The sequence below is a fragment of the Geotrypetes seraphini genome, chromosome 13, assembly GCF_902459505.1.
Source record: "Geotrypetes seraphini chromosome 13, aGeoSer1.1, whole genome shotgun sequence".
NCBI classification, from domain to species: domain Eukaryota; kingdom Metazoa; phylum Chordata; class Amphibia; order Gymnophiona; family Dermophiidae; genus Geotrypetes; species Geotrypetes seraphini.
In genome coordinates this window covers 1,045,629-1,073,429 of record NC_047096.1, presented here as the reverse complement: position 1 = coordinate 1,073,429, position 27,801 = coordinate 1,045,629, and the positions used below count along the sequence as shown (strand labels likewise).

At 42.9% G+C, this 27,801-nt stretch overlaps 1 protein-coding gene across 1 annotated transcript; it reads right to left on the bottom strand.

Moving 5' to 3' along the window:
* Positions 1-1,952: 1,952 nt before the first annotated feature.
* Positions 1,953-27,801, bottom strand: PSMA5 (proteasome 20S subunit alpha 5). The gene is made up of 9 exons (XM_033918628.1): positions 27,651-27,801; positions 25,870-25,936; positions 18,457-18,583; positions 17,543-17,610; positions 11,610-11,717; positions 8,691-8,749; positions 8,304-8,406; positions 5,343-5,429; positions 1,953-2,215 (listed from the first exon to the last, which is right to left on the bottom strand). Exons 1-9 carry the CDS (start codon positions 27,677-27,679, stop codon positions 2,138-2,140), a joined length of 726 nt encoding a protein of 241 aa, XP_033774519.1. The 5' UTR covers positions 27,680-27,801; the 3' UTR covers positions 1,953-2,137.

Here is a 27,801-nt window from a genome sequence, read left to right as displayed (position 1 = left end):
TACATCTGATATATATATTTTATATTTATAATATGCATAATTTGTACAGTTTGTATTGTTTCTTGTTTTATTTAATATTTGTATACTGTTTATTCATAATATAAAATTAATAAAAATACTTGAACTAAAATACACCCATAAAAAAATAAAATAAAGAAATGTTATGTAGTTATCATATTTGCGTATTAAGCTAAGTTGATGTTACTGACGTTTTACCATACTAGCTACCAAAGTTTGTGTATTAAAAACATTCAAACAATACAATTAATGTGTCACAGTTCAGCAGTCATCGTAAATGCCGAGTGTCCACTCTCAGCTTTAAAACAAGTCTTTGGTCACTGTAGGAAGTTCTTAAACAGCCCTGTCGGTCACTCCCAGATCATCTGCAGGCTTCCTTGAGTTCAGCAACTGTTTGAGCTTTGGTTGGAGCTTGTGATAAGCCTCCAAATCATCATATTATCAAATCCAAATTGTTGTTTGCAAAAGTCTATGTCACTGTGACATTAACAGTAAGCTGGTACCCTCCCCCCCATTTTATTTTTTAAATAATGGTAGTTTTACAGCGTAATTTTGAATGTGCAAAAATCACTGGGTGGTCACGCTAAAAAGTCTAACTTTGATATATTTACAGATAATCTCATTCCACTCTGCAAATAAACGTAGTTTGTAACAACAAATAAAGCTGCAACATTTTCATGCGATAAACAGAAAAACTCTAGGTGGTGGTTTGGTTCTATTACAGAATCCAAGTGTAACCTAGTATTTCCACCAATCACAGAGCCAATATTATGTGCCTAACTTACCCCCTTTCAAATATGCATTATGTAAGTTAGGCAGATGTTTGCAGAATAGTGCTTCGGAAGTCTACTGGAAAATATGGACTGCTAGAATTACAATCATTTCTGCATACAATGGGCACATAAATGTTATATATCATCCTCTCCCCTCCCCAGGCCGAACTCTGCATACATAGTAACATAGTAGATGAAGGCAGATAAAGGCCCGAATGGTCCATCCAGTCTGCCCAACCTGATTCAATTTACATTTTTTTTTCTTAGCTATTTCTGGGCAAGAATCCAAAGCTCTACCCGGTACTGTGCTTGGGTTTCAACTGCCAAAATCTCCGTTAAAACCTACTCCAGCCCATCTTCACCCTCCCAGCCATTGAAGTCCTCCCCAGCCCATCCTCCACCAAATGGCCATATACAGACACAGACCATGCAAGTTTGCCCAGAACTGGCCTTAGTTCAATTTTTAATATTATTTTCTGATTCTAGATCCTCTGTGTTCGTCCCACGCTTCTTTGAACTCAGTCACCGTTTTCCTCTCCACCACCTCTCTTGGGGAGCACATTCCAGGCATCCACCACCCTCTCCATAAAGTAGAATTTCAACATTGCCTTTGAATCTACCACCCCTCAACCTCAAATTATGTCTTCTGGTTTTACCATTTTCCTTTCTCTGGAAAAGATTTTGTTCTACATTAATACCCTTCAAGTATTTGAATGTCTGAATCATATCTCCCCTGTCTCTCCTTTCCTCTAGGGTATACATATTCAGGGCTTCCACTCTCTCCTCATACGTCTTCTGGCGCAAACCTCCTATCATTTTCGTCGCCCTCCTCTGGACCGCTTCAAATCTTCTTACGTCCTTCGCCAGATACGGTCTCCAAAACTGAACACAATACTCCAAGTGGGGCCTTACCAATGACCTGTACAGGCATTTTCTCTAATGCACCTCCCTCGTCTTGCAGAAACAATCCACATTTATCACTATAAGTCATATTACAAAAGGCAAGTGTGCTGTGCTATGGTGTCTACTCTGCCAACCATGCACAGCTAATGCATTCAAAGCACAGCTAACGCATTCAAAGCATTAGTGCCTTCTGGTACAATCACACCCAGTATCCCCTTCATTATTTTATAAAAGAGAATCTTGAGTGCAAAAAAATCATCAAATGTGTAATAAAAATTTATTTTTTATTATCTCTTAAGGTTGAATTTATGTACAGAAACTATGAAAAAAACCTGCCTTATAAGTACTATTTCTCTGCCAGACTTAAAGAGATCACAACCTGAAACAAAGCATCTTCTTGATATGGTACAGTGTGTAGAACATCCTGGGGTGGTAGAGGATTCTCAAATATCTTTAATGACTTCCTCCAGCTCCTCCTTGGAAAACATGTGAAATAATTTCCCTGGTTCTACAGTAGCAAGCTGCAAGGAAACCAAAAGAAGTTTAAGAACAGTTTTGTTACTGAGAAGAACAAGCGAAATAGTGTCTTTAAAACAGAGACAGGTGCAGAGAAAGGAGAAATTAGATCTTACCTGCTAATTTTCTTTCCTTTAGTTCCTTCAGATGAGTAGGTTATGCACTTCTACTAGCAGCAGAAGATTCAGACAACACTATACTCAAAGCGAGTCTATAAGTCACCTATATAGCTTCCCCGGTCAGTATTGCCACAATAAAGCTTGATAAAACCAAAGGGAGTCTTCCTAGAGCCCACACACAAAAAAAAGACAACCAGAAATATTACAAACATCAACAGAAAATATATACAGTGTTTGTTTTCTTTAATCAACAAGCTACCAAAAACTGGGAACAGAAAGCTTAAATTACCACCTCTTCTCATTCTCAATTCTTGAAAATCTGTATATTGTTGCTTTATACACAAATGTCTCACACTAAACTACAGGGTGGACTCAATTGGTCTGGAGGAACTAAAGGAAAGAAAATTAGTAAATAAGATCTAATTTCTCCTTCCTCAACATTCCTCCAGACCAGTTCAGATGAGCAGGAAGTACCAAAGCAGTGACTTCAGGAGGGAGGGACCCCTAATCTCAGGGACAATACCAGGCCTGCAAAAGAAGCCACACAAGCAGCGAAACTAGACCACCAACTCTTCAATCTACTGATCATGACACCAGACTACAAAACTTTCAAAAAAGAAATAAAAACCCTGCTATTCAAGAAATCCATTAAGACAAACTAACACCGCAGGAAGCATTTCAATCCCCCAAAGTAACCCGCTAAACTCTGTAACAATTCTGGAAATGTCAAGATAACCTCTTATGTAATCCGCCTTGAACCGCAAGGTAATGGCGGAATAAAAGTCACTAATGTAATGTAACCTGCTTTGCCTGAACATCCAAGTAATAATAGCTAAGAAGAAAAAAAAAAAAATTTAAATTGAATCAGGTTGGGCAGACTGGATGGACCATTCGGGTCTTTATCTGCCGTCATCTACTATGTTACTATGTATGTTACTATGTTACTATAATGGTCCCCACCTAAAGAATGCAGAGAATAAGAGGAATCTGCCAGAAAGGCTGAACCCATGTCAATCTTGCAAACCTTCAAAGCCTATAGAAAAGGACCAGAGGGGGCATCCAACATATGATTTGCTACATAACACTGCAGAAGGCTGCCTGCAAACCCAGGGCCAAAACATGAAAGGCTTGCTTGAGAAAAGCCTCCATTCTGCCCTATTCCATCAGTAGAGTAGTTTTCTTCATAACAGCTGTAATTAGGGCATCCACCTGAGGCAACTTCAGCTTCTCCTTAGCTTCCTCTGGCACCTGTTACACACCATAAACTTGCCCATTCCATAGAAATGAGACCATCTACTGCCCTGTGAAGGAAAAAAGGGGACTTCTGGCCCCTTCCATGAGAGGATCCAGCATCTGAACCTCCCTGGCTGGATTCAGCCTCCTCAAAATATAGGCCAAAGACTACTTGTGCTGCCAATGTACCACGCTCAGTGTATGAGGCTCTTGTTGAGACAGGGGTGCTTCCAGTGGAATATCCGGACCACAGAATTACCTTGGGAGTGGAGGTTCTCAGAATCAAAAACCACATTGGCCAGATCCTCAACTCCAGATTCTGCTGCTTGATGCTCCCCCAACTCCTCCCATAGAGGAGCCTCACAAACGCACAAAATTTGGGGGAAGCCTCATCTCCCCAGAAGAGGCCTGTCAAGGAAGAATTGGTGACTGAAAGTGAAATGGCTCCAGCTATGGAGGTGCCTCACTGCACAAAGGGAAGACAATACAGTAGTGGTTCCTGCCGAAAACAGCCCTGCTACCCCCTCGGAAGCCAGCCCCACACTGTCCACCTTACTTTTATCAGCTGCTGTAGAACCCAAAGATGCAACTGTCACAGACCCAGAAGGCTCCTCCAAATATCCCAACACAAAACTTACATACACCTCCAGTAACTTCAATGCAGAACTTGCTATGTACACAACAATGGCACAGACTGTCCAACGAAGCCATGTCATGACAGACATAAGACTCTCTCTCTATAAACCTCTGAATCACAAAGGAGCAGCAGCACCTAGGCCAACAACTCCAGTCCAACTTTACTGGTGGGGGAGAAGCTGAAGTGCTGAATTTTCTACCTTTTTTTTAAACTACTAAACTGCACTCAAAAGTCCTTAACCAGAAGTTCGGAAGGGAACCAAGACACAGACCAACTCCTCTGAACCAACACGGGGAGGGGGGTGGACCTGGACACTTCAGGTGTGGCACCCCCAAGATTAGAACCAGGAGACCCTGGAAACCATCACCAGCACTAATGGAGCCAAGGAGAAAGACCTCCCCCCCAATGTTTGGTTTTTTTTGGCACAACTTCTAGGAAGACTTCTAAACTAAAAGGGAAAAGACCACAGTCCCCCAAATCTACCATCAGACTATTCGCACAAGCCATCTGCTGAGATTGAAAAAATACTGTCTACCTAGGTTACTTATAGGTTCACTTTGAAGCTAGAATTTCTCTGCCTCCATCTGCAGAGAGGAATACATAATCTGTTCATCTGAACTAGCCTGGAGGAATGCTGAGGAAGAAGGGTTTACAGAGCAGGCATTTGGAAAGAGCAGATCATTCAAAGAGCAAGAGATGCACAGAAAAGCAGCAAAAGTGCTTTGCTCCTTGGGTGGCCTGTGTCCAGAATGAAGTGGCAGACATGTCAGCTGTACCTTCTACGATGACTGATCTCCTGCCTCGGAGGATCTTTTCCTCCCTTAACCAGCTGGTAACATGCTTTCCAATACCCAAAATAGTTTCCTCTGACAAAAATAACTTGTAGTGGAGTCTCTGCAGATTTCAGGGAAGAGGCTTATAAATGAGTGTTTCTCCCGAGCAGGGACCATGTGTGAGCTGACTTTGTGGGGAGATCAGGCCAGTCCTATATCCATGAACACTTCTTGCTTTCTACCTCCACCCACCCCTCTAATGTCTAGAGACACCCAAAAATGAAAACCTCAGACGTTATCTCCACAATCCTCAGAGAGTAGAAGGGAAAAGAGCGAGGACAGGAAATGGGGGAGGGAGCAGCCACAGTACCTCAATGTTGGTAGCATTAAGCTTCTCCTCCATCACTTGCTTCAGGATGGTAAGTGAGGACTTGATAGCGTCCTTTAGTGTCATTGACTGGAATATAAACAGCACAAAGCAAATGTATAATAATAATCATAACAACAACTTTATTTTTCTATACCGCCAACACCCAAAGAGTTCTAGGCGGTTCACAAAATAAGACTGATTCAGTGATAAAATATAAAACATGAGAAGCAGCAGTACAATATACAGTTTTATACGATTATAGTGTGAATACTATGATGTAGTCACTAATCAGGTAACAAATTTCTTGAACAAATAGGTCTTACTAATTTCCTAAAAGTGCAATAGAATGCAGTTTGTTGAATCATATCATCTAACCAAGCTTGGACTTTACCTGCTTGATAGGCCAAGGTTCTATCAAAAAACTTTTACAGGCCAAATGCACCTTCTTACAACCAAATGGATAAAAACAGTACCCAGCCTATCTGTAAGGGACATGATTTTCACTAAACCACCCCAAAGCAAGGTGTACGGGGTACTCTCTCTCTTTTGAAATTCACTTACCAGGTGCCCTGGAACTACACACCTATTTCTACAGGTCAAATCTGTAGATATATGCATAATCTCTGAAAATTCATTTTCCTTCGCCTGACTTATCCCCGCCATCCCCCCAGAGGACAATTTTAGACACAGATCTATGCTTCAGAGATACCCTCCCCTGAGCACTCACTGCAACTCCAGACAGCAGGGGGCTTCAAGGGGCATAGGCATCTGGTACCAATTTTTGTTACTATATTCTCATGTATGTACTATTAAATCTAGTGATGTACAATGGTGCATTTACTGACTCCCGAAAGTAAAATTATGCCTTACCTGATCATTTTCGTTCCCTTAGTCATAGCAGATGAATCCAGACGCATGGCTTAAGTCCACCCACCAGCAGGTGGAGACAAAGGACACCAAAGCTGTGATCCATTATCTTGGAGTGACCGAGTCTTGATTGGGAGATACTGATATGGTGATTGTGAATGAATGTTGTCCAGCTGAGCATGCATGGGGTTGGCAGTGTAGTGGTAAAAAGAGGGGTGGAGGTTTTACTGTTAGTGTCTTGGAGAAAATTTGGTTCTTAACTTATTGTATAAAGGTACGGTGATGACTAATGTAAATTTTATTGTATGCTTTGTTTAGTGGCCTCCAGGAGTGATGGTATGGCACAGTGTGCAGATTTTGGGTCTTGCTATATAAAACAATTTTTTATGATTTGTATTTTATGATTTGATTTATATATTTGCTGTTTGTATGTTTTGTATGTTGAAATTTACTATGTGTGTTAACCTGTGATTTGCTTTGTATAAGGCGAACAACCAATACAATACAATAATTTCCAGTATCGCTCTATCCAAGCCTTCACAGAGCTTTCAGGTCAAGGCTTTCTCCGTACTGTTCTCTCGTGAGCAATGTCAGCCAAAACACCAGAATGAAGTCTCTGTAAAAGAAAAGCAGGAAGCAAAGGCCGAAGGAAGAGACAGGCATAAACCTTCCAGCTTTGGTATCCTCTATCTCCACCTGCTGGTGGGTGGACTTAAGCCATGCGCCTGGATTCGTCTGCTGCTGACGACAGGGAACTATGATTTTCAAGTATTAGAGCTGAGCTCTCAGTCTTGGAGCATTCTGTCTCAGCTCTCCATTTATTTTAATTTAGCTCACTCCTTTTCACCTCTCTTCCCTCCCAGCTCCCATCTTCCAAGTCAGCTTAAGAACCTGCAGAATGAGGAGCCCAGGGCTATGATAATAATAATAATAATTTATTCTTATATACCGCCAAAGCCATGATAGTTCGAGACAGTTTACAACAAGATGTGTTGGACAATCAGCGAAGTGGTCACCATACAAAGTCATCGAATACAAGCTTACAGAATGGAAGACGTGAAAAACTATAAAATTCTTAGGTTACAAATCAATTAAAAACAAATTTGTTCAATCGATTTGTAACCTAAGAATTTTATAGTTTTTCACTTCTTCCATTCTGTAAGCTTGTATTCGATGACTTTGTATGGTGACCACTTTGCCAATTGTCCAGCATATCTTGTTGTAAATCGCCTCAAACTATCATGGCTTTGACGCTATATAAGAATAAATTATTATTATTATGATGATGATGATAGGGGCAGAGAGAGACGAAGCTCTGTGTCCTAGCTGATTATGTCGGGAACCTATTTTCCCCAAGCTCTGTCTCCTTATACACACACACATTCCCAATGGGGTCTCATTGCCAGTGCTCCTGTGTACTCCTGATCTCTCTTCCTTCTGTTTTCCCTTTTCCTTGTTCATCTCTCTCTACACTAAGCAGGCTGGTACTTTTCCTGAGGTGCACGAGCTTACTCTGTGGTGGAAAGCTAATGAGCCATGGAAAGTGGGAGAAGCAGCAGCACAGTGTGACATGCCTGCCTGGCACCAGTTATGCTGTAGGGGGTCAGGGAGGAGATGGAGAGAGACAGTGATGGCAAAGGGGGGGGGGAACACCCATCTGCAGTGACATCTACAAGCAGCTGCTAGAACTACTCTATATATTAGTCACTTGCTATCTGAATGCTTTCAATGCTATCTCCCAAGGAATGTCTAAAAAAGCAGCATTTCCCAAAGCAATGTTCATGCAGTTGATGCTGACCATATTCTCCTCCCATGTCTGCCAGTTTCACGAGTTTCCAAGATGACACAGATATGACTGACATTTCTGATTCTCCTGGATGTGGAGTCTTGTATATGAAGGTGTGTAAGAATTATCTAGAATTCTAACACATCAATAGGTTCTGCCCCAGAAACATACTTAACTTCTTGTCACAACACATGTTAAGGCTAGAGCTGGAAAGGCACGTAAGAAAAATAATGCCGGTGAAATCTCTCTGCATATTAGGAATGTCCTTCACAGCATCAAAGCTCCAAAGAGATTCAACTGGCCGTTACCTTGTGATAAACTTCTTGCAGAGAGCTCTGAGCCCCCTCGGAGGCAGAACCAATAGCTCGGGCATCACACTGCACAAAAGTTCCTGAAGGGTCCATGTGGAAGCTGTCAAATACCAAACAAAATTAATTAACTCCATGCAGGACAAGATCATAGCAAGAAGATCCAGGGCCATCAGGAAGGCAGCTGTCACTTGCAGTGCCAGCGAACCTCCAAGCCTGACTCTAGACTTTACATTGCTCATTTCAAAATAGTGCTTCCACCACAGTTTTTCCCTTCGCTATTGCTCACGAGGAGATCCAATAGGGATTGACGTTTAATTCCAACCCTCCCATTGAAAACAAAACAAAAAGTTAAAAGAAGCCGCAAGAAAGAAAAAACTGACTTACAGTTGGGGCCCTTTCTCATCTGTTCCTCCAAACAGCAGCGCTACACCAAAAGGTCGACTCTAAGAAAAGTAGAAGAAAGCAATCAGTCCTGCTTTACAGCCCCCTCCACCTGCTCCCATTCATTCACATCCCTCCAAAACCCTTAAAGAAAATGGGCCAGAGCTCTTGAACAGGATCGCCCCTCTTCACGCCTCTCCAAAGGGCATCACGCAATGGAATAGCCCCCATATGGTGGAATGCACTCCCCAAAAAGGCTTTACCTAATGCAGGCCTGCACAACTAAAAATGATCCGAGGCCACAATGAAGTCAGGAAATGTAGCAAGGGCCACAAGTAGTAGCCATGGCATGAGGCACCCGGACGTGCGCGGACGTTGCTGTGACGACATCATCACATCGACATCTATGCATGCGCAGAGGCCTTCCAGACAGGCCCTGAGACACCAGTAGGGGGTGCCAGCAGGGAAGAGGGTGGGAGAGGAGAGGCATTGGCGCCGGCTGATTGCCTACAGCAGTGCTTCTCAACTACTTCAAGCTAAGTAACCCCAACCACAAACCTCCCAAGCTCCATCCTAAACCCACCCAAGCTCTGCCCCAGATCCCGCCCCCTTTACTAATTGTAATGCAATTTTTTCCTTTCAATTTTTCATATATACGCACAGCAGATATAAATTCTCAAAACTGACACATTTCAATCACTAAATTTAAAATAAAATCATTTTTCCTACCTTTATTGTCTAGTGATTTATCTAGTTTCTGGTTGGACTTCCTTCTGACTGTGCATCCAACATTTCTTTCACAATCCAACCCCAGCCTCTTTGGGTCCCTCTGCTTACACCCTCCCCAGATCCGGTGTCAGTTCTCCTTTGTACTTACTACCACCTTTGTTCCAGGTTTCCCTCTCTTTCCCTCCTCTGTTATGATCTTCTATCTCTCTGTTCTTCCTCAGGGTCTCTCCCCCTCTGTCTGCACCTCCCATAGTCCAGCATCTGCCTCCTGTCTTTTCCTTTTGGTCTAGGCCTCTCTCTCTGTCTTTCTTCTGCTTACAACCTCCACCCCCCATGTCCAGCATTTGTTCTCCTTTCTTCCAGGTCTTTCTCTGCCCCTCTCTCTCCTTTTTTCCTCCCTCCCTCCTTGGTCCAGAATCTTTCCACCTCTGCAGTCTCTCTCTCTTCTTTCTAGACACCCCCAAGTCCAATTTCTGCCATCTATTCTGCCTCCCCTTTGTCTTTCTGTCTCTCTCACTCTCTCTGTCTTCCCCCTCCCCAGGGCCTGGCATCTCTTCCTTTCTTCCATTCTCCCCAGTCTCCTCGTCCGCAGCCCAACTTCTCTCCCTCATTCTCAAACGCTCCATCTCTGCATCCTACCTGCTTCTCTGAAGTTTCTGATAACACCCAAAACTTTGCTTCTCCAACATCCCGCTCTCTCTGCTGCAACTTCTTTCCATGTGCTGCGTCCTGCCCTGCCGGAAACAGGAAGTTGCAGCAGAGGGAGAGAAACGTAGCTGCTGGAAAACTTCAGGGCTGGTTCCTGGCAACCTGTGCAAATTGCTGCCAATGACCTCATAGACAAGATAGGACCCAGGGTGAAGGGAGGGACAACGGAAAAGATACCAGATCGAGAGGGGGAGTTGGAGTTGGATTTAGGTTAGGTTGGGGAGCTGCCAGAATGGAGGAAAGGGAGTTAGGTTTGACGGGGTGGGGGATATGCAGAGTCCAGAGGGGGTTGATTTTTACAGAGAGATGCCAGATGAAGGAGCAGGGGTGTTCAGTTTGGGTTTGATGGGAAAGAGGGGAGATGCTGAGTCGGGAGGGGGTTGGAGATGAGGTTGGATTGGGTTGGGTTTTGGTTTGAGAGGAGGTGGAAGATGCCAGATCAGGGAGTGAAAGCCGTATCGGGCCGCATGCCGTATGTTATGCAGGGCTGACCTAATGCAAGGTAAAACAGGAAGAAGTAACTAACCAGCTAGTTACACATACAAGAACTAACACTGTTTGCAGGACTTGCTGATCCCACCCTAGGGAGATCGTTTTCCTGCTCCTTTTCCGACTTCAATATGTGCCTTTACTTTCTAATTCCTATTATTTACTCATGCCTTATCTGTCTCTATGTTCCACCTCTGCTTATACCCTACATTGTCTATTAATAGGTTTTATTTTGTATTTTATTAATAATAATAATTTATTTTCTTGTATACCGCCCACCAGCAGTTCCAGGCGATTCACAACAGAAGAAACTGAAACATTTCAGCAGAACATACAATTTCAAAAATATACTACTACCTACAACAGTATTAGCTAAAATACAATTTCAATACATTACTATCAATAAAAAACATAGGTTAGAAAAGATTAAAAAGTAAAAACACCATTGTAAATATTGAAAAATCAGCATTCTTGTTTATCAAACAAGTAAGTTTTTAATAATTTCCTCAATGTAAAGTTAGCTTGAGCAATCAATGGGCCCATCCAGGAGTTCACCTCCCCTGCCTGATACTCCAATGTCCTGTCCAAAAAAGTCTTGTAACGGCAGACCCTTGGGGTAAGGAAGATAAACATACCTGAATTTCTGGTTCATTTTATCGAATAAAACAATTTCAAGTACGATACCAGATAGGAGGGTAATAATCCAAAAAGCAGCATACTCTGTCATAGTATATACTGTTTGAATATTTTTATTATCTGTTGCCTATAATCAATTTATCCTTACTGTACATCACCTTAGGTGAATTTCTTCAAAAAGGTGGTCAATAAATCCACAGAAAGAAAACCAGAAAGACATAAGCTTGTGTCATTCTCCTGCACCTCCAAATCTCATCTTTCTCCTCAATCCCCCCTCCTAAATCCTTTTTCCGAACACCATTTTCTCTTTATCTCCTAAGTGAAACTCCCAGTCTGTTCTCCAAATTGACAGATACTCACCATGGCTCCAGGATCAGCATCCTCCTCCCCAAACTGCAAGGCCAAGTTAGAGACAGCCTGGGTCACACTCTCCACCGTCATTGTTTCATTATATGTGAACCAATGATTCTGGAAAAACAACAAAGCACACACGCTTTCAGAAGCAGCAGAACTGGGGTTCTCTGCAGCAACAGTGTAGAGCTCTCCTCCAGTTCAGACAAACCTTTCTTGGCCACACTAGACAAGTGACTCACCCCCTGTCAGTCATTATCAAAGCAAGGCCACCCTTTTTTGCAGGGACACTCAATGGCAATGTTAAAACTGAGGATTATATCATAGCTGTAACAGAACTGCAGAGCTGCTCCTAGGGGACAACTGGTCTTCCTTTTTTAGGCTGTGAAGCAATGTTTACCCCAAATCTGCATCTGTTCTGGAAAGAATGTCTACACATGTTGATGGAAAGCCAAGTTGCAGCCTTGCAAGATATCCACGACAGTGGTCATGCAGAGATTTGTGACATTTCTTCTGTAGCTCCAAGGTTGTAGGGGGTAATACATTCAATATACCGCCTTTCTGTGGAAATCCTGGCTTACTGCTTTGCAGTCTTGTTTATACATCTAGATTAGAGAACGACATTGGACAAAGTTTATTCCCATCACCATCCCATCTGCACAGGCTCCATCTCCGTCCCCGCAAGCTTATGATTTTATATTTAAATCTTTTTATGAAAGTATAAAAAGGGACAAATAGAGCCTTCTATTTCTATCAAGTTTTGGTTCAGTTGCCTATGTTTTTACTTCTTCTGGGAAGGTCATTGGACTGTCTTTCAGACATGGGTGTAGAAGAGGATCTAAACTGTGGAGTGGATGAACAGAGCTCGGTGCTTGGACCCGTGCTCTTTAACATCTTTAGAAATGATCTGGACATAGGTACGACCAGCGAGGTGATTAAATTTGCGGATGATACGAAGTTATTCACAGTAGTAAAGACACAGGGGGATTGCGAAGATCTGCAACGTGACATAATCAAGCTCGAGGAATGGGCATCGACATGGCAGATGAGGTTCAATGTGGATAAGTGTAAAGTGATGCATGTCGGTAACAAAAATCTCATGCACGAATACAGGATGTCCGGGGCGGTACATGGAGAGACCTCCCAGGAAAGGGACTTAGGAGTTCTGATCGACAAGTCGATGAAGCCGTCCACACAATGTGCGGCGGCAGCAAAAAAGGCGAACAGAATGCTAGGAATGATTAAGATGGGGATCACGAACAGATCAGAGAAGGTTATCATGCCGCTGTACCGGGCCATGGCACGCCCTCACCTGGAGTACTGCGTCCAGCACTGGTCGCCGTACATGAAGAAGGACACGGTACTACTCAAAAGGGTCCAGAGAAGAGCGACTAAGATGGTTAAGCTGACGCTACGGCCTTTAGGTCAAAGACCAGTGCTCTAAATGAGTCCAGCCTCACCTGTGTACATTCTAGTTTAGCAGGAACTTGTCCAACTTTGTCTTGAATCCCTGGAGGGTGTTTTCCCCTATGGCAGACTCCGGAGGAGCGTTCCAGTTGTCTACCGCTTTCTGGGTGAAGAAGAACTTCCTTACGTTTGTACGGAATCTGTCCCCTCTCAGCTTTAGGGAGTGCCCTCTCATTTTCCCTACCTTGGAGAATGTGAACAATCTGTCTTTATCTACTGGGTCTATTCCCTTCAGTATCTTGAATGTGTCGATCGTGTCCCCTCTGTCGCCTCTTTTTAAGGGAGAAAAGGCCCAGTTTCTCCAATCTCCACTGTACGGCAACTCTTCCAGCACTTTAACCATTTAGTCGCTCTTCTCTGGACCTTTTCGACTAGTACCGTGTCCTTCTTCATGTGCGGTGGCCGGTGCTGGATGCGGTACTCCAGGTGGGGACGCACCTTGGCCTGGTACAGCGGCATGATAACCTCCGATCTGTTCGTGATTCCCTTCTTTATCACTGATGGGTAATACTCACCATGACCAGTAGGAGGAGACCGAGACAAAACTTTGGCTGCAATATTAATAGCTGTGCGTCTCCCTAGTCTAACCAGCCTGTTCTCAGTCTCAGCAGGTGTGGTAAGCTGTGCCAGTCTTCCCTTGGTTAGCATAGGCCTGTTGGAAGTTTAGTGGCCTTCTTGTCCCTGTTTGTGCTGGACTGAGCTTGGGGGACCCTTTCGGGGGTTTGTCCTATCTTAGGGGTGTCACACGGCTAGTCATGAGTTGAGTCCCTCCCCCCATTTCCTCTACCTCCTCAAAATTCTTCTAGAGTTTCTCAGCTGTATGCCTTGCCACTGATACTGGCAAGGCACATGGCTTAGAGAGCCAGTGGAATCTGTTCTGACAGAAAAAAAAATCCTGAGGCAATGCCGGTCTGAAGGGAGCTTTTGGTTCATTGTTGGAACTTCTATCTATATGGGTGTAGTCTACAGACCTCCGACTCAATCCAAGAGTCCTAAAAGAACTGAAATTTGAAATCGGAGAACTATTGCAAAAACTCGCCAACCTATCAATCAAAACAGGACAGATACCTGATGACTGGAGGATAGCGAACGTTACGCCGATATTTAAGAAAGGATCGAGAGGAGTGCCAGGCAACTACAGATCTGTGACCCTCACGTCTGTCCCTGGAAAAATGGTTGAGGCGCTGATCAAAGATAGCATAGTCTGGCATCTAGACACACACGACCTGATGGGAGCAAGTCAACATGGGTTCAGGAAAGGGAAATCATGTTTGATGAACCTACTCCAATTTTTTGAGACAGTGAACAGACAAATTGATAGTGGAGAACCGGTGGATATTGTATACTTGGACTTTCAGAAAGCGTTCGACAAGGTTCCACATGTAAGACTTCTCAGGAAACTACAAGGCCATGGAATAGGGGGAGATGTACTAAGATGGATAGGCAAATGGCTGGAGAACAGAAAACAGAGAATGGGCATAAATGGAAAGTTCTCAGAATGGAAAAGTGACTAGCGGTGTACCCCAGGGCTCGGTGCTTGGACCCATCTTATCTTATTTAATATTTTCATAAATGACCTAGAAGAAGAAATATTCAGTGAAATCATCAAGTTCGCAGACGACACAAAGCTATGCCGGGCAATCAGATCACAGGACAGCGTAGAACTCCAGAGTGACTTAAATCAATTGGAGAAGTGGGCAGACAAATGGCAGATGAAGTTTAATGTGGAAAAATGCAAAGTGATGCATTTAGGCAGAAAAAATAAAGATCACACTTCAAAATCACTGAGCTCTGGAACAACCTTACCTCCCCTCTTCGGAACTTGAACTCTCTCCAAGTTTTCCGCAAACATCTGAAAACCTGGCTTTTCTCAAAAATGTAAGTCTCTCTCCAACTTTGGAATCAAGAAAATTCTTATATCTTGGCATCCCAGTCCTCTAAATTTTCTTCACACTTCTACTTCTAACCCTCTGTTGTAGTTCCTTCCTATTTCTTCTACTGTAAACCGCGCCGAGCTCTACGAACGTGGAGATGATGCGGTAAACAAACCTAAGGATTAGATTAGATTAAGGGGCTGGAGGAGCTGCCGTACAGCGAAAGATTAGAGAAACTGGGCCTCTTCTTCCTCGAACAGAGAAGATTGAGAAGGGACATGATTGAAACATTCAAGGTACTGAAGGAGATAGACTTAGAAACTGGGCCTCTTCTTCCTCGAACAGAGAAGATTGAGAAGGGACATGATTGAAACATTCAAGGTACTGAAGGAGATAGACTTAGTAGATAAGGACAGGTTGTTCACCCTTTCCAAGGTAGGGGAAAACACCCTCCAAGGATTCAAGACAAAGTTAGACAAGTTTCTGCTGAACAAGAATGTGCGCTTGTAAGGCTAGTCTCAGTTAGGGTGCTGGTCTTAGACCAGAGCGCTGCCGCGTGAGCAGACTGCTGGGCATGATGGACCACTGGTCTGACTCAGCAGTGGCAATTCTTATGTTCTTATGATGCTGGAAATGTGCCTTAATGAGTCTACTGCAGGACCCACTTTCTCTTCTTCTGCTTGCCTGCTTCTCTCTCTCCCCCTAACCCAACGTGGCAGAAGGGAGGGGAGGAGGCAGCAAACAGAATAGAAAGTGGGCCTTAGATTGGTTTGTTGCTTTGATTTTTTTAAATTAAGGAGGCGGCATTTTTAAATTAAAGCTTGCCTACTTCTTCCTCTCCCTCCAACTCAATGTGGCTGGGGAAGGGGGGAGAAGCAAGCAAGCAAAAGAGAAAGTGGATCCTAGGATTTTGTGTTTAAAAAAATATTAAAAAAAGAGAATAAAACTTGAAATGTGTCAGCTCCTGCTTTGTCTCTGTCCACCTGCTTGCCTCCACCGTTACCCACTCACTTGGCTCCTGCTCCCTTCCTGCCGCCTCATTCCAGTTCCTTCCTTGTTTGCCTTCTCTTTGTCCTCACTGCCACTGCAGTCCTCCCACTCGCTCTAACCACAGTTTAGCTGTTGCTGCCTCCTTCTTCTCTCGCCGTCGCCACCACAACAAAACCCCACAAAATGGCTTGTTGCCACAGGGGATTTAATGTGTGTGTGTGGCGATGGCAGCAATCAGTTGGGTTTTGTCTTACAGAAGGAATCAAGGGGAGGAAGTAGTGGAGGGAGGAAAAGAGGACAAGGCCAGGCCATTCCAGTACAGCCCAGCACCAACATCACTGGAAGTTGGGAGGGGATTGCACGTTTGCATTATACTTTTATGTTTACCTACATCACAATACTGAGGGATGGGGGATGGGGAATGCTCGTGCTTGTAATACACATGTTGATGGCTCGGCTCTTGTTGGTGTTCTGTGGCTGCCTGCCTGGCAGTACTTGTGTTTATTGTTCTTATTGCTCCATGTCATCAATTAATACGGGTTTTTTTCTTGATGCAAAAAAGGGATTTGGGGGGAGGGGGTTGGGTTCTTGCTTCTCAGGGCTCATGAGAGTTCAGGGCCCTGAGCTGGCTGTGTCCAGTTTCTTTTTATTGTTGGGATTGGGGATCGGTGTATCATATTAGTCTTTTTGTTTGCAAAACTGATGATGCTCCTTTGATAAAAACAAACCCCATCACTGGAGGTAAGAGGTAAACAGGTACTCTTACTTGTAACTGAGGGAACAAAGCTTTTTATCGCTCCCACAGGTGGTAACAAGTTTTCGCACTGATGCACCCGCCAATTTTTCCGTTGTCACAGATTTAATGCAGTTCACTGCTGCTCCCTGCTCCCACGTCATTCTCTACTCTAAATGTCTTTTTATGTTTTTTACTCTCTCACTGGCCACATTTCAATGAAGTCTGCACCTCAGTTTGTTTATCCCTATGTTTTGCCTAGAGCTAGGCGGCATGAGAAGAAGTGCTGTTGCACGTGCGTGATTTTGCCACAGCAGATACAGAAGCGCTTCACTTGTTCCCATGAGATCCAACAAAAACTGGCAACGGTGAAATGAAACTTCATGTTGGCTCATTACCTCAGAGCAAAGTGTGCTTGTTATGGGGGGGGGGGGCATGCCGGTGCTTTACACCCCAAAGCTTGCCTTGCACGGTAAGAGTTACATTTTTGGTCCTTGTTGGTACTGGTGCTGGATCCCAGGGATCAGAGATTGAGGCTAGTCACCTGGTTTTGCTGCTCTTTGTTGTTTCTTGACATTTTGAAGAAGTATTGGTGAGAATTTAATTGTTTATTTTCTCTGTAGCGAGAAATGAGCCACCTCATATCAGATCACAGAAAAACACTGGAATACCTGGGCACATTCAGGAAGACCAATTAAAAGTTTTACACCCAGGTTCATCTAGAGGGGTTCACCACTCAGTACGCCTGCATCTTGCTGGGAAAAGGCATTCTCCTACCTACTATGGAACCATCTCAGCAGCAGTGTTACCCTATTCACAAATCCCCCTTCCGTACAGCTGCCAACATTAGCAAAACTTGAAATGTAAAGGATCTGTACCTGTGTTTCAACTCTTGCTTTGTCGATTAAGGTTTTTGCATCAGCAATTAATCCACTCATAGCACAACCTGGAACAAGAAAGCAACAGTAATGCTATGTTCACATCACAAACTAGAGACTCCCAAGTCAGCCCCTTTCTTATGCCAACTGTGAGGAAGAGGGCACTGTGGTACCATCTATCTTAAGCAGCTCTGGTGCTGATCGGCATTTAAGCAGCACTGCCAAATTACAACATGAAAGAGGAAGGCAGGGGATTTGGGATTTAGCTCGTGGCAAGTTACGTTCAAGTACAGTCGGTATTTTCCAGTCCCCAGAAGGCATGTATGTGAAGAAACAGAAGGTTAAGTGATGCATCCAAAATGAAAAGGAAGAGAAAGGCAGAATCAGACTGAGAAAGGGTAGCAGTGAAGTACCCAAAGTTAATCATTGTCCAACAAATGTCACCGAAAGTTTTGTTTTTTAGCTGGTCACGGTTTTACTGTTAAATGGACATGTCAAATATATAGAATCCATTATTTCAATTTTCCAGTGTTCACACCAAACCTTAGGGATGGATGAAAAGAAGTCAAACCAGTTTAAGGTTCGAGACCCATTTACATGTTTTCAGGGGTATGAGGAAGACGATGGATGCATTTGGGCAGCTCCCTGCCATGTCCTTCTGCAGGAGGGCTTCAGACAGCTACCTCCAGCCAGAAGTAGTTGGCTGGTTATCAAGCCTCCACATTTCTAAAGCTCTGTGCCATCCCAGATCTAAATTTGGGAACATGCATTCAATCTGAGATCAAACAGGACTGCAGTGCTCCAGAAACAGCACACACTTCCCCCATCTGCTGCCTGTACTCAGATCAGTGATGAGCTGATGGCAGATTTAACCCTCACCACAGGCAGAAGAGATGAGCAAGGTCGGCCCTTACCTATGTGAGAATCTATTTCGACGATCTTCTCAATGCTGCTAGGCTCCATGAGCGGGGAGGTGATCCTCTTCTCCACTGCCAAACATACACCTTCTGAAGTCTGAATGCCGATCGCCGTAGAACCAAGCTATAAATAAGACACAACACCTAAAGGAGCAGCCCAGAAACCAAAAGCATCACACAACCCAACTATACTTTATTGCCAGTATTTGATACACACCCCTCACCAAATAGCTCAGCGTGAGTTACGTTGAGATACAACTCGTCTCTATTCCACTCTTCACCTCCTTAAAATGCATCACTGTTTTATGCTGAAACCCAACCTTAGAAATAGATACAGGTATAACGAGGAGTGGTATACTTCTGTTTAGAAGCCAGTAAGTTTTTTCTTAACCCAACACCAAATCCAACTTTTTCAAGAATACAGGAATTGAATTTATTTTGCTAGTTTTCATTTAGCCTAATTTGATTGGTTCCCCTCCCCCCTAAATGTATAAGATCTCTTTTCTGATGTCATCACACAGAGTAGATACCTAGTCTAACTCACATTATATTACTTTTAGAGGAGTAACAGTGTGACGCCCTGCACAATGTCTACGGGAGCATGTGGGAATCCCAAGATGGCAGCAGGAAAAGCACATTAAAAGTAATGCTGTGAAGGGTTTACCACTAGGGAAACAGGTCACCCGAGAAGATTTCTTCCTCTATTAAATACCCTTCAGACAAAATGATTCATCATAACACAGTGTAAAAAACAACATAAAAGTGCATAGTAACCCAGCAATGTGGAGGGGCATTTTTGATAGGACATCTAAGTCAGAGTTTGGACCTTTTGAGAAAGACAGTAGTAAAAAATGTCCATTCATCTATCTTCTTTTTTTTTTTAAATAAATTTTAACCCTTAGTACATCTATCTTTTTTTGACATTCCCAAATATAAAGACATCAACATGAAAAACGCATAAAGACAAGTTTTTCGGATGTGGTAATGAGGAAGAATCAGGAATAAGACATGCATGAAAATGTAGGTGAAGACCCCCCAAAAATGTTATACTTCCAAAAGAGACATTGTGCTTATGAATTCAAGCTTCTGGACAATCATATTTCTGCCTGTCAGCAGGAGACAATATGCTCTATGAGGGATTCACCTTTGCTCTAGTAACTGGCAGAGATCTGCTGACTGTGACGTCATTGGATAAACTCAAGCAATAGTACAGGATAAAATGTCCTACCAAAGAATTATCAGAACTATAATCAAGCTCAGGACAGAGAAGGCCTGTCCTCAGAAATTATTGCCTTAGTATTAAGAATGCAGTGTCAGGGAAATAGAAAGGTCAGTTTTGACACCAGGTGACAACAAGTTTCAATATGGCTCCATGATACGTGTATAGACCATATATCCAATAGAAATGATGCATGTGACAAATCAATGGAAAGTGAGTATGTAATCTGTAACTAGGTGGTACCCTAGGCTACTGAACTAAAGTATACAAGTAGCATACTGACTGATATAACTTTGGGATGGATTTATAACTGTAGCAGGAAGCTCTGTATGTAACCCATTGGCCCAATGTGCTGTACTTTGTTGTTTCATGTGAGCTGCCTTTTGTTTATTGCTAATAAACCTATTTTATAACAGCAATTGGGTTGTCACGAGGTCAGTTTGTTTATGATAAGGTCCGCAGCCTTCCTTATCATCTGGTGACCCCAAGTGTCCTAGTCTGTCTAATCTTCGGTTTATATACCGGGTCATCTCGTGGTAGAGCTTGACTCAGTTCACAAATAGTTAAAATCTGGTAACATATAATGTGAACATGAGAAGAAGGTGTTAAAACACTAAGTTCGTCAATTCAGAAGATAAGTTATTAAGATACTGTGAAAATAATTATGTTTTTAGAACTTTACGGAATTGTTGTAGGTGATTATCAATCTAACAGTCAGGGAGTTTATTCCAAGTTTCTACCAATTTAAACACAAGAGATAGGCTGAGCTTCCCAACAGATTTAATTCCCTTAATAGAAGGGAATGATAGTTTATATTTCTGTATAATTCTTGAGTGGCAAGATCTAGAAGTATTCCAATGTAAAGGAACAAAAGGGTCAAAAATTCCATAAAGAGACTTGAAAACAATACATGCACACTTAAACTGAATCTTGAAACGAACCGGAAGCCTGTGAAGCTTTCTGAACAAGGGAGAGACATGGTCGTACTTTCTCTTCCCAAAAATTAGTTTCGCCACTGTAATCTGTATCAACTGCAGTCATTTTAGACTGTCCTCCTCGATACCCGCATAAACAGAATTACAGTAATCCAACTGGGCAAGCATAATAGACTGGACTAAGTAGTGTTCTTGGTCGAACAGTGATCTAACTTTCTTCAGCATACGTAGACTAAAAAAAACAACACTTTTTTGCCAGCGAGTTTATCTGATCATGGAATGTGAAGGATGAGTCCAGAATTCTGGAGGAGAAATCCATATGTAATGAAATGCCTGTTTTCAACGTGATAACAGCAGGAAGTTTCTCCAATCTAGGTCCAATCCAAAGCAATTTAGTTTTGGCAGCATTCAATTTCATTTGAATAGACAGTGCCCATGTCTGAAGTTTGGAAATACAGCAATCTATACCAAAGACTAAATTACTAAAGTCAGGATTAACTTCCACTATAATAAAAATATCATCTGCATAAGTAAATATAGTTTCTACAGATGTGAGACAAAAATTTTTCAAAGAAGTCATGTAGATGTTAAATAAGACTGGTTACAAAGGGCAACCCTACGGCAACCAGGTTTACATGAAGATGAAATCTCGCCCTCTAAATAAACCTCGTAAGATTGCAGCGATAGAAATTTACTGAACCAATCCAAAACTACTTGGTTTAAACCTATATCTGATAACATCAGAAGAAGAATATCATGATGAACAACATCAAACGCAGCTGACAAATCAAATCAAATTGCAGCAACACAGCGCATTTGTTTTGCACCTGTAAATTTTGAATCTTTGATGTTAATGACAGTAAAAGGGTTTCTGTTCTAAAGTTTGGTCTAAACCCATGTTGGAATAGCAATAAGATGGAAAATTTATCCAGGTAAATGGAGAGTTGACTAGAAACAATTGATTCCATCATTTTTGTCAACAAAGGTATATTCGCAATTGGATAATAATGAGAAGGCATCGAAGGATCCAAATCAGCATTTTTCAATACAGGCATCCAAATTATACTGTCCATACTCAACGAGAAATGACCATTGCCAAGAAAATGGTTTAATAATGATGTCAACCATGTAATAGCCATTGGGGGAATATCCCAGAAAAGATAAGAAGGAAACAGCTTGCCATCGGCTGATCAGCTAAGCCAGTTTTGAGAATGCCTGTTGGCTAAGATGATCGGGGTTCCCCCGTCAGGATCAGCTGAACAAGCAGGGAGAACCAAAATTCCTTTCTCCTTCCCTCACACCCACCAATCCCCTCCACTACACCTCCAAAGAGAGTCGCCAAGCTCTACACCCATTCCCCCCCCCCCAACATCCCTGTACCTTCCGATTACAAATTGGCAGGAGGGAAGCTCTCCTGCCTATACAGCCACCTACTCAGAATGATGGGTCTTTCCCCTCCCAATGCATCTTGGGATAAGAACTGCCATTGCTAGGTCAGAGCAATGGTCCATTGTGCCTAGCAGTCCGCTCATGCGGCGGACCTTAGGTCAAAGACCAGTGCCCTGAGTCTAGCGTTACCTGTGTACATTCTGATTCAGCAGGAACAAGTCTAACTTTGTCTTGAATCCCTGGAGGATGTTTTCCCCTATAACAGCTTCCGGAAGTGCATTCCAGTTTTCTACCACTCTCTGGGTGAAGAAGAACTTCCTTACGTTTGTACGGAATCTATCCCCTTTTAACTTTAGAGAGTGCCCTATCATTCTCTCTACCTTGGAGAGGGTGAACAACCTGTCTTTATCTACTAAGTCTATTCCCGTCATTATCTTGAGTGTTTCGATCATGTCCCCTCTCAGTCTCCTCTTTTCAAAGGAGAAGAGGCACAGTTTATCTAATCTCTCACTGTATGGCAACTCCTCCAGTCCCTTAACCATTTTAGTCACTCTTCTCTGGACCCTCTCGAGTAGTACCATGTCCTTCTTCATGTACGGTGACTAGTGCTAGACGCAGTATTCCAGGTGGGGGTGTACCATGGCCTGGTACTGATCCCCTTAATCATTCCTAGCATTCTGTTCACCCTTTTCGCCGCCGCACATTGCACAGACAGCTTCATTGACTTGTCAACTAGTACTCCCAAGTTTCTTTCCTGGGGGGGGGTCTCTCCAAGACATCCTGTATTCGTGTATAAGATTTTTCTTACCGACATGCATCACCTTACACTTATCCACGTTAAACCTCATTTGCCATGTCGCAGCCCATTTCTCGAGCGTGTTTATGTCACATTGCAGGTCTTCGCAATCCTTCTGCGTCCTCACTACTCTGAATAACTTTGTATGCAGTGGGAGGGGCTTAAGGTTCTGACTGGCTGAAAATGTTGGACATGATAGTGGTGGAGAGGAAGGTTGGAGGGAGAAATACACTTCTCCCTCCGTATTCGCGATTTCAGCATTCGCACTTTCGATTATTCACGGTTTTTAACTTGCTGGCTCCTCCCCCCAAAATTATATCAGCTTGCATAGAGAAATCGCTGATTCCAAGCATTTACAGAGAAAATCACTGATTCCCTGCACTTTCTTCACCATATTTTGCCTCTCCTTCAGGAACAGACCAGGTCTCCCACCATGTTATTCAAGGTTTTACTATATTCACAATGGTTTTTAATAGAAAACAACAAATAACATATGAAAAAGTTATTTGTGGGTTTTCTGTATTTCTGGTTCTGTTAATCCCCTATCACAGCGAATACGGAGGAAGAAGTGTATTGGATGGGACAGATGGAAAGGGATATAAGAAATAGGAATGTTGAACATGGTAGTGGAGGAAAGGGAGGAACAGATGTAGCATGATGTTGGAGAGGAGAAATGTTGGCTAGTAGGGAGGGGCAAAAGATGCTGTACAGGAACCAGGGGATGAGAGAGGGAGAGTTGTGCCCTGGATCCTCCCTCCTCTCTCTTTTTCCACTCCCTTTGCAGCAAGGGAAGGAATATGAGAGAGAGAGAGAGGGTGAACAGTGAGGTGAGAAAGAGGAAGACATGTTGCACATGGGGGTGGAGAAGAAAGAGGAAGACATGCAAAAGACAGGAAAGCAGAAAAAAAGAAACGAACCGACCTGATGGAAAAATAAATCTCTAGAGAACAAAGGTAAAAAAAGGAATTTATTGACTGAAATATGTTAGCTATGTCTTTGTATTGTGTTCAACAGAAAAGGAAATGCATTTCTTGTTTTATTTCTTCGTGTTGAAGTACTTGCTGACCCCTGCTGTTACTGGTGGAAATCCCTAAGGAATAATAAAATAAAGAAAACTAGAAATTAAAAAGAGCAGGTGGAAGCTACTGCTCAAAAAGAAAGTGAAGGTTGCAAACATGAGAATAAAGTGCACTCTTTGAAAAATAATTTTATTAACTTATTTTACCAATTAAGAGATAAATCATTTCTCTTTCCTTGTCCTTACCAGACAAGATAGTCCTTAAGGTGGATGCCCAAATAATGTCTCTGGTCCTCTACATTTGGCAAAAGTGTGACGGGACAACCATGTTAGCACTTTAGAAATATTCATCGGAATCACTGCATGCGACTGCACAAGATGTTGCAACTGCTCTGATGAAAAGGTGCTGTCAAAAGTATCACGGTTTTCCCTTAAGCATGTTAGCTGAAGAAATTATTTCTTTTGAGCCAACAAGAGTCTTCAAGGCTGTTTTACCCTTTCTGGGACCTCCAAAATGAACAGCCAGCCTATCAAACTTCAAAATACTTAAGAATCCCCTAATGAATGTCCAGCAAATGTGGCTATTGAAATGCGTCTCCACAAGAGGAGTAAAGAAGGACCTGATCTCATGGATACTCCCACTTTTGTAAAACAGAGAAAACCCTAATTTCTACAAGATAATGCTTGTAAATGAAATTCTTCTTGCTGAAGAAATGGCCAGGGAAAAAACAAACTAACACATTTTAAGAGCAAAGTCCTTCAATACTGTTCTTCTCAGAGGCTCAAAAAGAGGACCTCCTAGATTATGAGAAAAACATTTAAACTCCACACCAGACAAGAATGACACAGAGGGGCCCCTCTAAGAAAATGAATTCTATCCAAACGGGCTGCCTAGGAAGACTTCACCTGACAACCTCAGAGGCTAGATAAATGCCGATACTGGCACCAAACCAATTCACAATGGTTATGTGCAATACCTAGAGGCATCTATGCATTTTACTTTGGCTGTATCTGATAATGTAGCACTGTTTCCGGCTTCCTCAATTGGATATTTCCAGTCTTCACTGTTAAGACTATTCCAACGGATCCCTGAAGCAGGCATTCTTTGCCAAAACAGCCCATGTCAGGTCCAACAATAAAAATGATTTGATTTTCCCCATCTGCATGGTCCTTGGTGCTTTTTGTTGTCTCTTCTACACTTTCCATCCCTTAACATATGTCTCTCGCTGTAATCACTGCATTCTCTCACTGCACGATTCTTGTTGTAAACCGCTTTGAACTTATGGTATAGCGGTAAATAAGAAATAAAATTATTATTATTATTATTAACTAGAACCAGACCAAGGACCAATCCCTGCAGTACACCATTGGTTATGCTCTAATCCTCAGAGTGAACTCCATTTCCCATTTTCCCCTGTTGCCTTCTGGTTTCTGACTACTTTCTTGGAATTGAACTGTCAAAGTCACCAGCACACATATTTGCCACTGTCAAAAAGAAAAACACTGCCCTTTACAGATATTCATTACTAATTTGCCAGCAAATATAAGCAGTCTGACAACAGAAGCAGAATCAGCCAGGTCTAGTTTTCATCCTCAGTTAAAATTAGCAGACATAGAATTGGGTTAGGAGGGAGGGGAGCTGGGGTGGGGGCATCGATTGGGAGGTGGGTAGGGTGATGGGTTGTTCTGGTCTGGGGGGGGGGGGCACTAGCATTGTTCATGGTTCCTTATTTTGCGGGATGATTTTTGTTCATAGCTATGTTTGTACGTGTCTATGAGAGATTTCATGACTTACGGTTGTATTTGCCTTTTGTATTTTCCATTGGGTTCTCAGTTGTCTTTTTGCTTACAAATTTAATAAACAATTTTTTTTAGGAAAAAAGTAGCAGACACAGTGGATCTTTCTTAGGCAGACTCCAGCACTATTTTGAACTAAGTCAGTTGCACTGAATCTCTGCTTTCACTTTCAAGACTGAATAAGGTGAGATTATAATGTGACTCCCTCCCACACGCAAAGCTTTACAGGGCACACAGTTATTGTTAGGTACCATACCTTTATAGCTTCAATGGCATATTCCACCTGGAACAATCTTCCTTCTGGAGAAAAAGTGTTTACACCCCTGCAATAAAAAAACAAACTACAGCAGTTGAAGAATGAACAGAAAGGAAGACTCGGTATGTTTGAGCCATTTGTTCCCAAGCTCAAAAGGAAGCTCAAACTAGGAATTGGTACTGTATTTACAAAATCCTGTTTCTCCCTCTATAGAAGTATCATTAAATGACAGACTTTTCTTTGCAGAGTATTTTGGAGCAAATGTTTTAGTTAATTGGCTGTTGACTGGAACCTCAAGCTCCTGCTACATATTTTGTTAAGGATAATTTCTTATTGCATATACAAAACAGGATTATAGAGAATGTCCTTCAGGCTAAGAATTAACAATTTTGAACTCAACCTACTATTCTATGGAAATACCTTAAAGACGTTTTGTTGCTTCCTGATTCTATGGCTTTTTCTAATAAATCTTCTCTTCCCTCTACACGTTTACAGATGTTCAATGAATGGCCTGAGGTAAAAGCAACCCACCACCAAGACCTCAGCACTTTAATGCTCAAACTTGCCATTACCTTGTCAAAAGCAAGCAAAGCCATTTCATTTCTCTCTCTTGTCCCTACAGGGCACCCTCTAAAAATCCCTCCACTCCCTTCTCCCTTTCAGGAACAAGTTCCCTTCCGTACCCCAAATGTGTCAGGCTCAGAGGCCAGGTTTAGCTGAGTCACTTTATGTTGGGGGGAAAAGGACAAAGCCATTGGTGAAATAGAGTATTACAAGGAAGAAGAGGGCATTAACTGAGAGTGATCTAGAAAGTATCTCTATATAATATTTATTATTTTATTTTAGTATTTATACATCACCTATAGCCTAAGCAGTTTACATTCAGGTAGTTCTCCCTATCTGTCCCTGTGGGCTCATAATCTAACTAATTTACCTGGGACATGGAGTGTTGAGTTGCCCGGGGTCACAAGGAGCTGCACTGGGCTTGAAGCTGTTACCTCAGGGTGCTGAGGCAGCAGCAGCAGCAGCTCTCACCACTCTACTTTGGCCTCCACAGAAGCACAGTCTATAAATGCAATACTCTCACCTAGACTAGAGTAAGAGTGTGGGTTACTGTTCCCTCAAACTCAAACCCTTTGCAGGGCACATTTTGGATTTGTAGGTACTTGGAGGGCCTCAGACAAAAATAGTTAATGTCTTATTAAAGAAATGACAATTTTGCATTTGGTAAAACTCTTTATAGTTTTATCTTTCCTTTTGGAAAAGTTCTAATAATAATATTGTCATTTATAGCTAAAGAGACATATGATCAAGAAACTGTTTTATTTTACTTTTGTGATTATGATAAACATACGGAGGGCCTCAAAATAGTACCTGGTGGGCCAGCAAGTTTGAGACCACTACTCTAAACTGGGGGGGGGGGGGGGGGGTGTTTCACTATCACATCTTCAAAAGTGAGACACAGGGAAGCTGCCTGTCCCTAGGAACTGAAGACACAGTATTCCCCGCTAAGTTACCCTATGGCTCCAGAAAAAGGCCAGATTGAGCCACCTACCCAGGGTTACCAGATTTTAGGACCCAAGCTGAGCCACATTGGAGGGCCTCTGAGCATGACGTCACACCCATGCATGTGACGTCACACCCATGCATGACGCGGCCCTGAGGTCCAAGCGCTACAAAGAGGCCGTGTCCGGCTGTCTGCTCCCCCTCCCCCTCCCCGCAAGGCAGCTGCAGGAGTCCTGCTCAGCTCAGAGGGGGAGTCGTGGGCTTCGGGGGCTCACCTGTCATACTCGGAGCGCGTCAAGAACATGATGAGAACGGCGGAGGCGGAGGCGGAGGAGGCGGCGGCACTGCTTGAACCGGGCGGAAGGAGAAAGCGAAAAGCCGAGCGGAAGCGCCTGCGCAGATCCCCCGCTGCGCCTGCGCCGGAGT

Coding starts and splice junctions, on each gene's coding strand:
- PSMA5 (XM_033918628.1), bottom strand. CDS start 27,679: ATGTTCTTGACGCGCTCCGAGTATGACAG. Junction 5,430..8,303: donor TGCAAGAAGTTTATCACAAG/GTAACGGCCAGT, acceptor TTTATATTCCAG/TCAATGACACTAAAGGACGC. Junction 2,216..5,342: donor TTAATGCTACCAACATTGAG/GTACTGTGGCTG, acceptor GTTTCCTTGCAG/CTTGCTACTGTAGAACCAGG.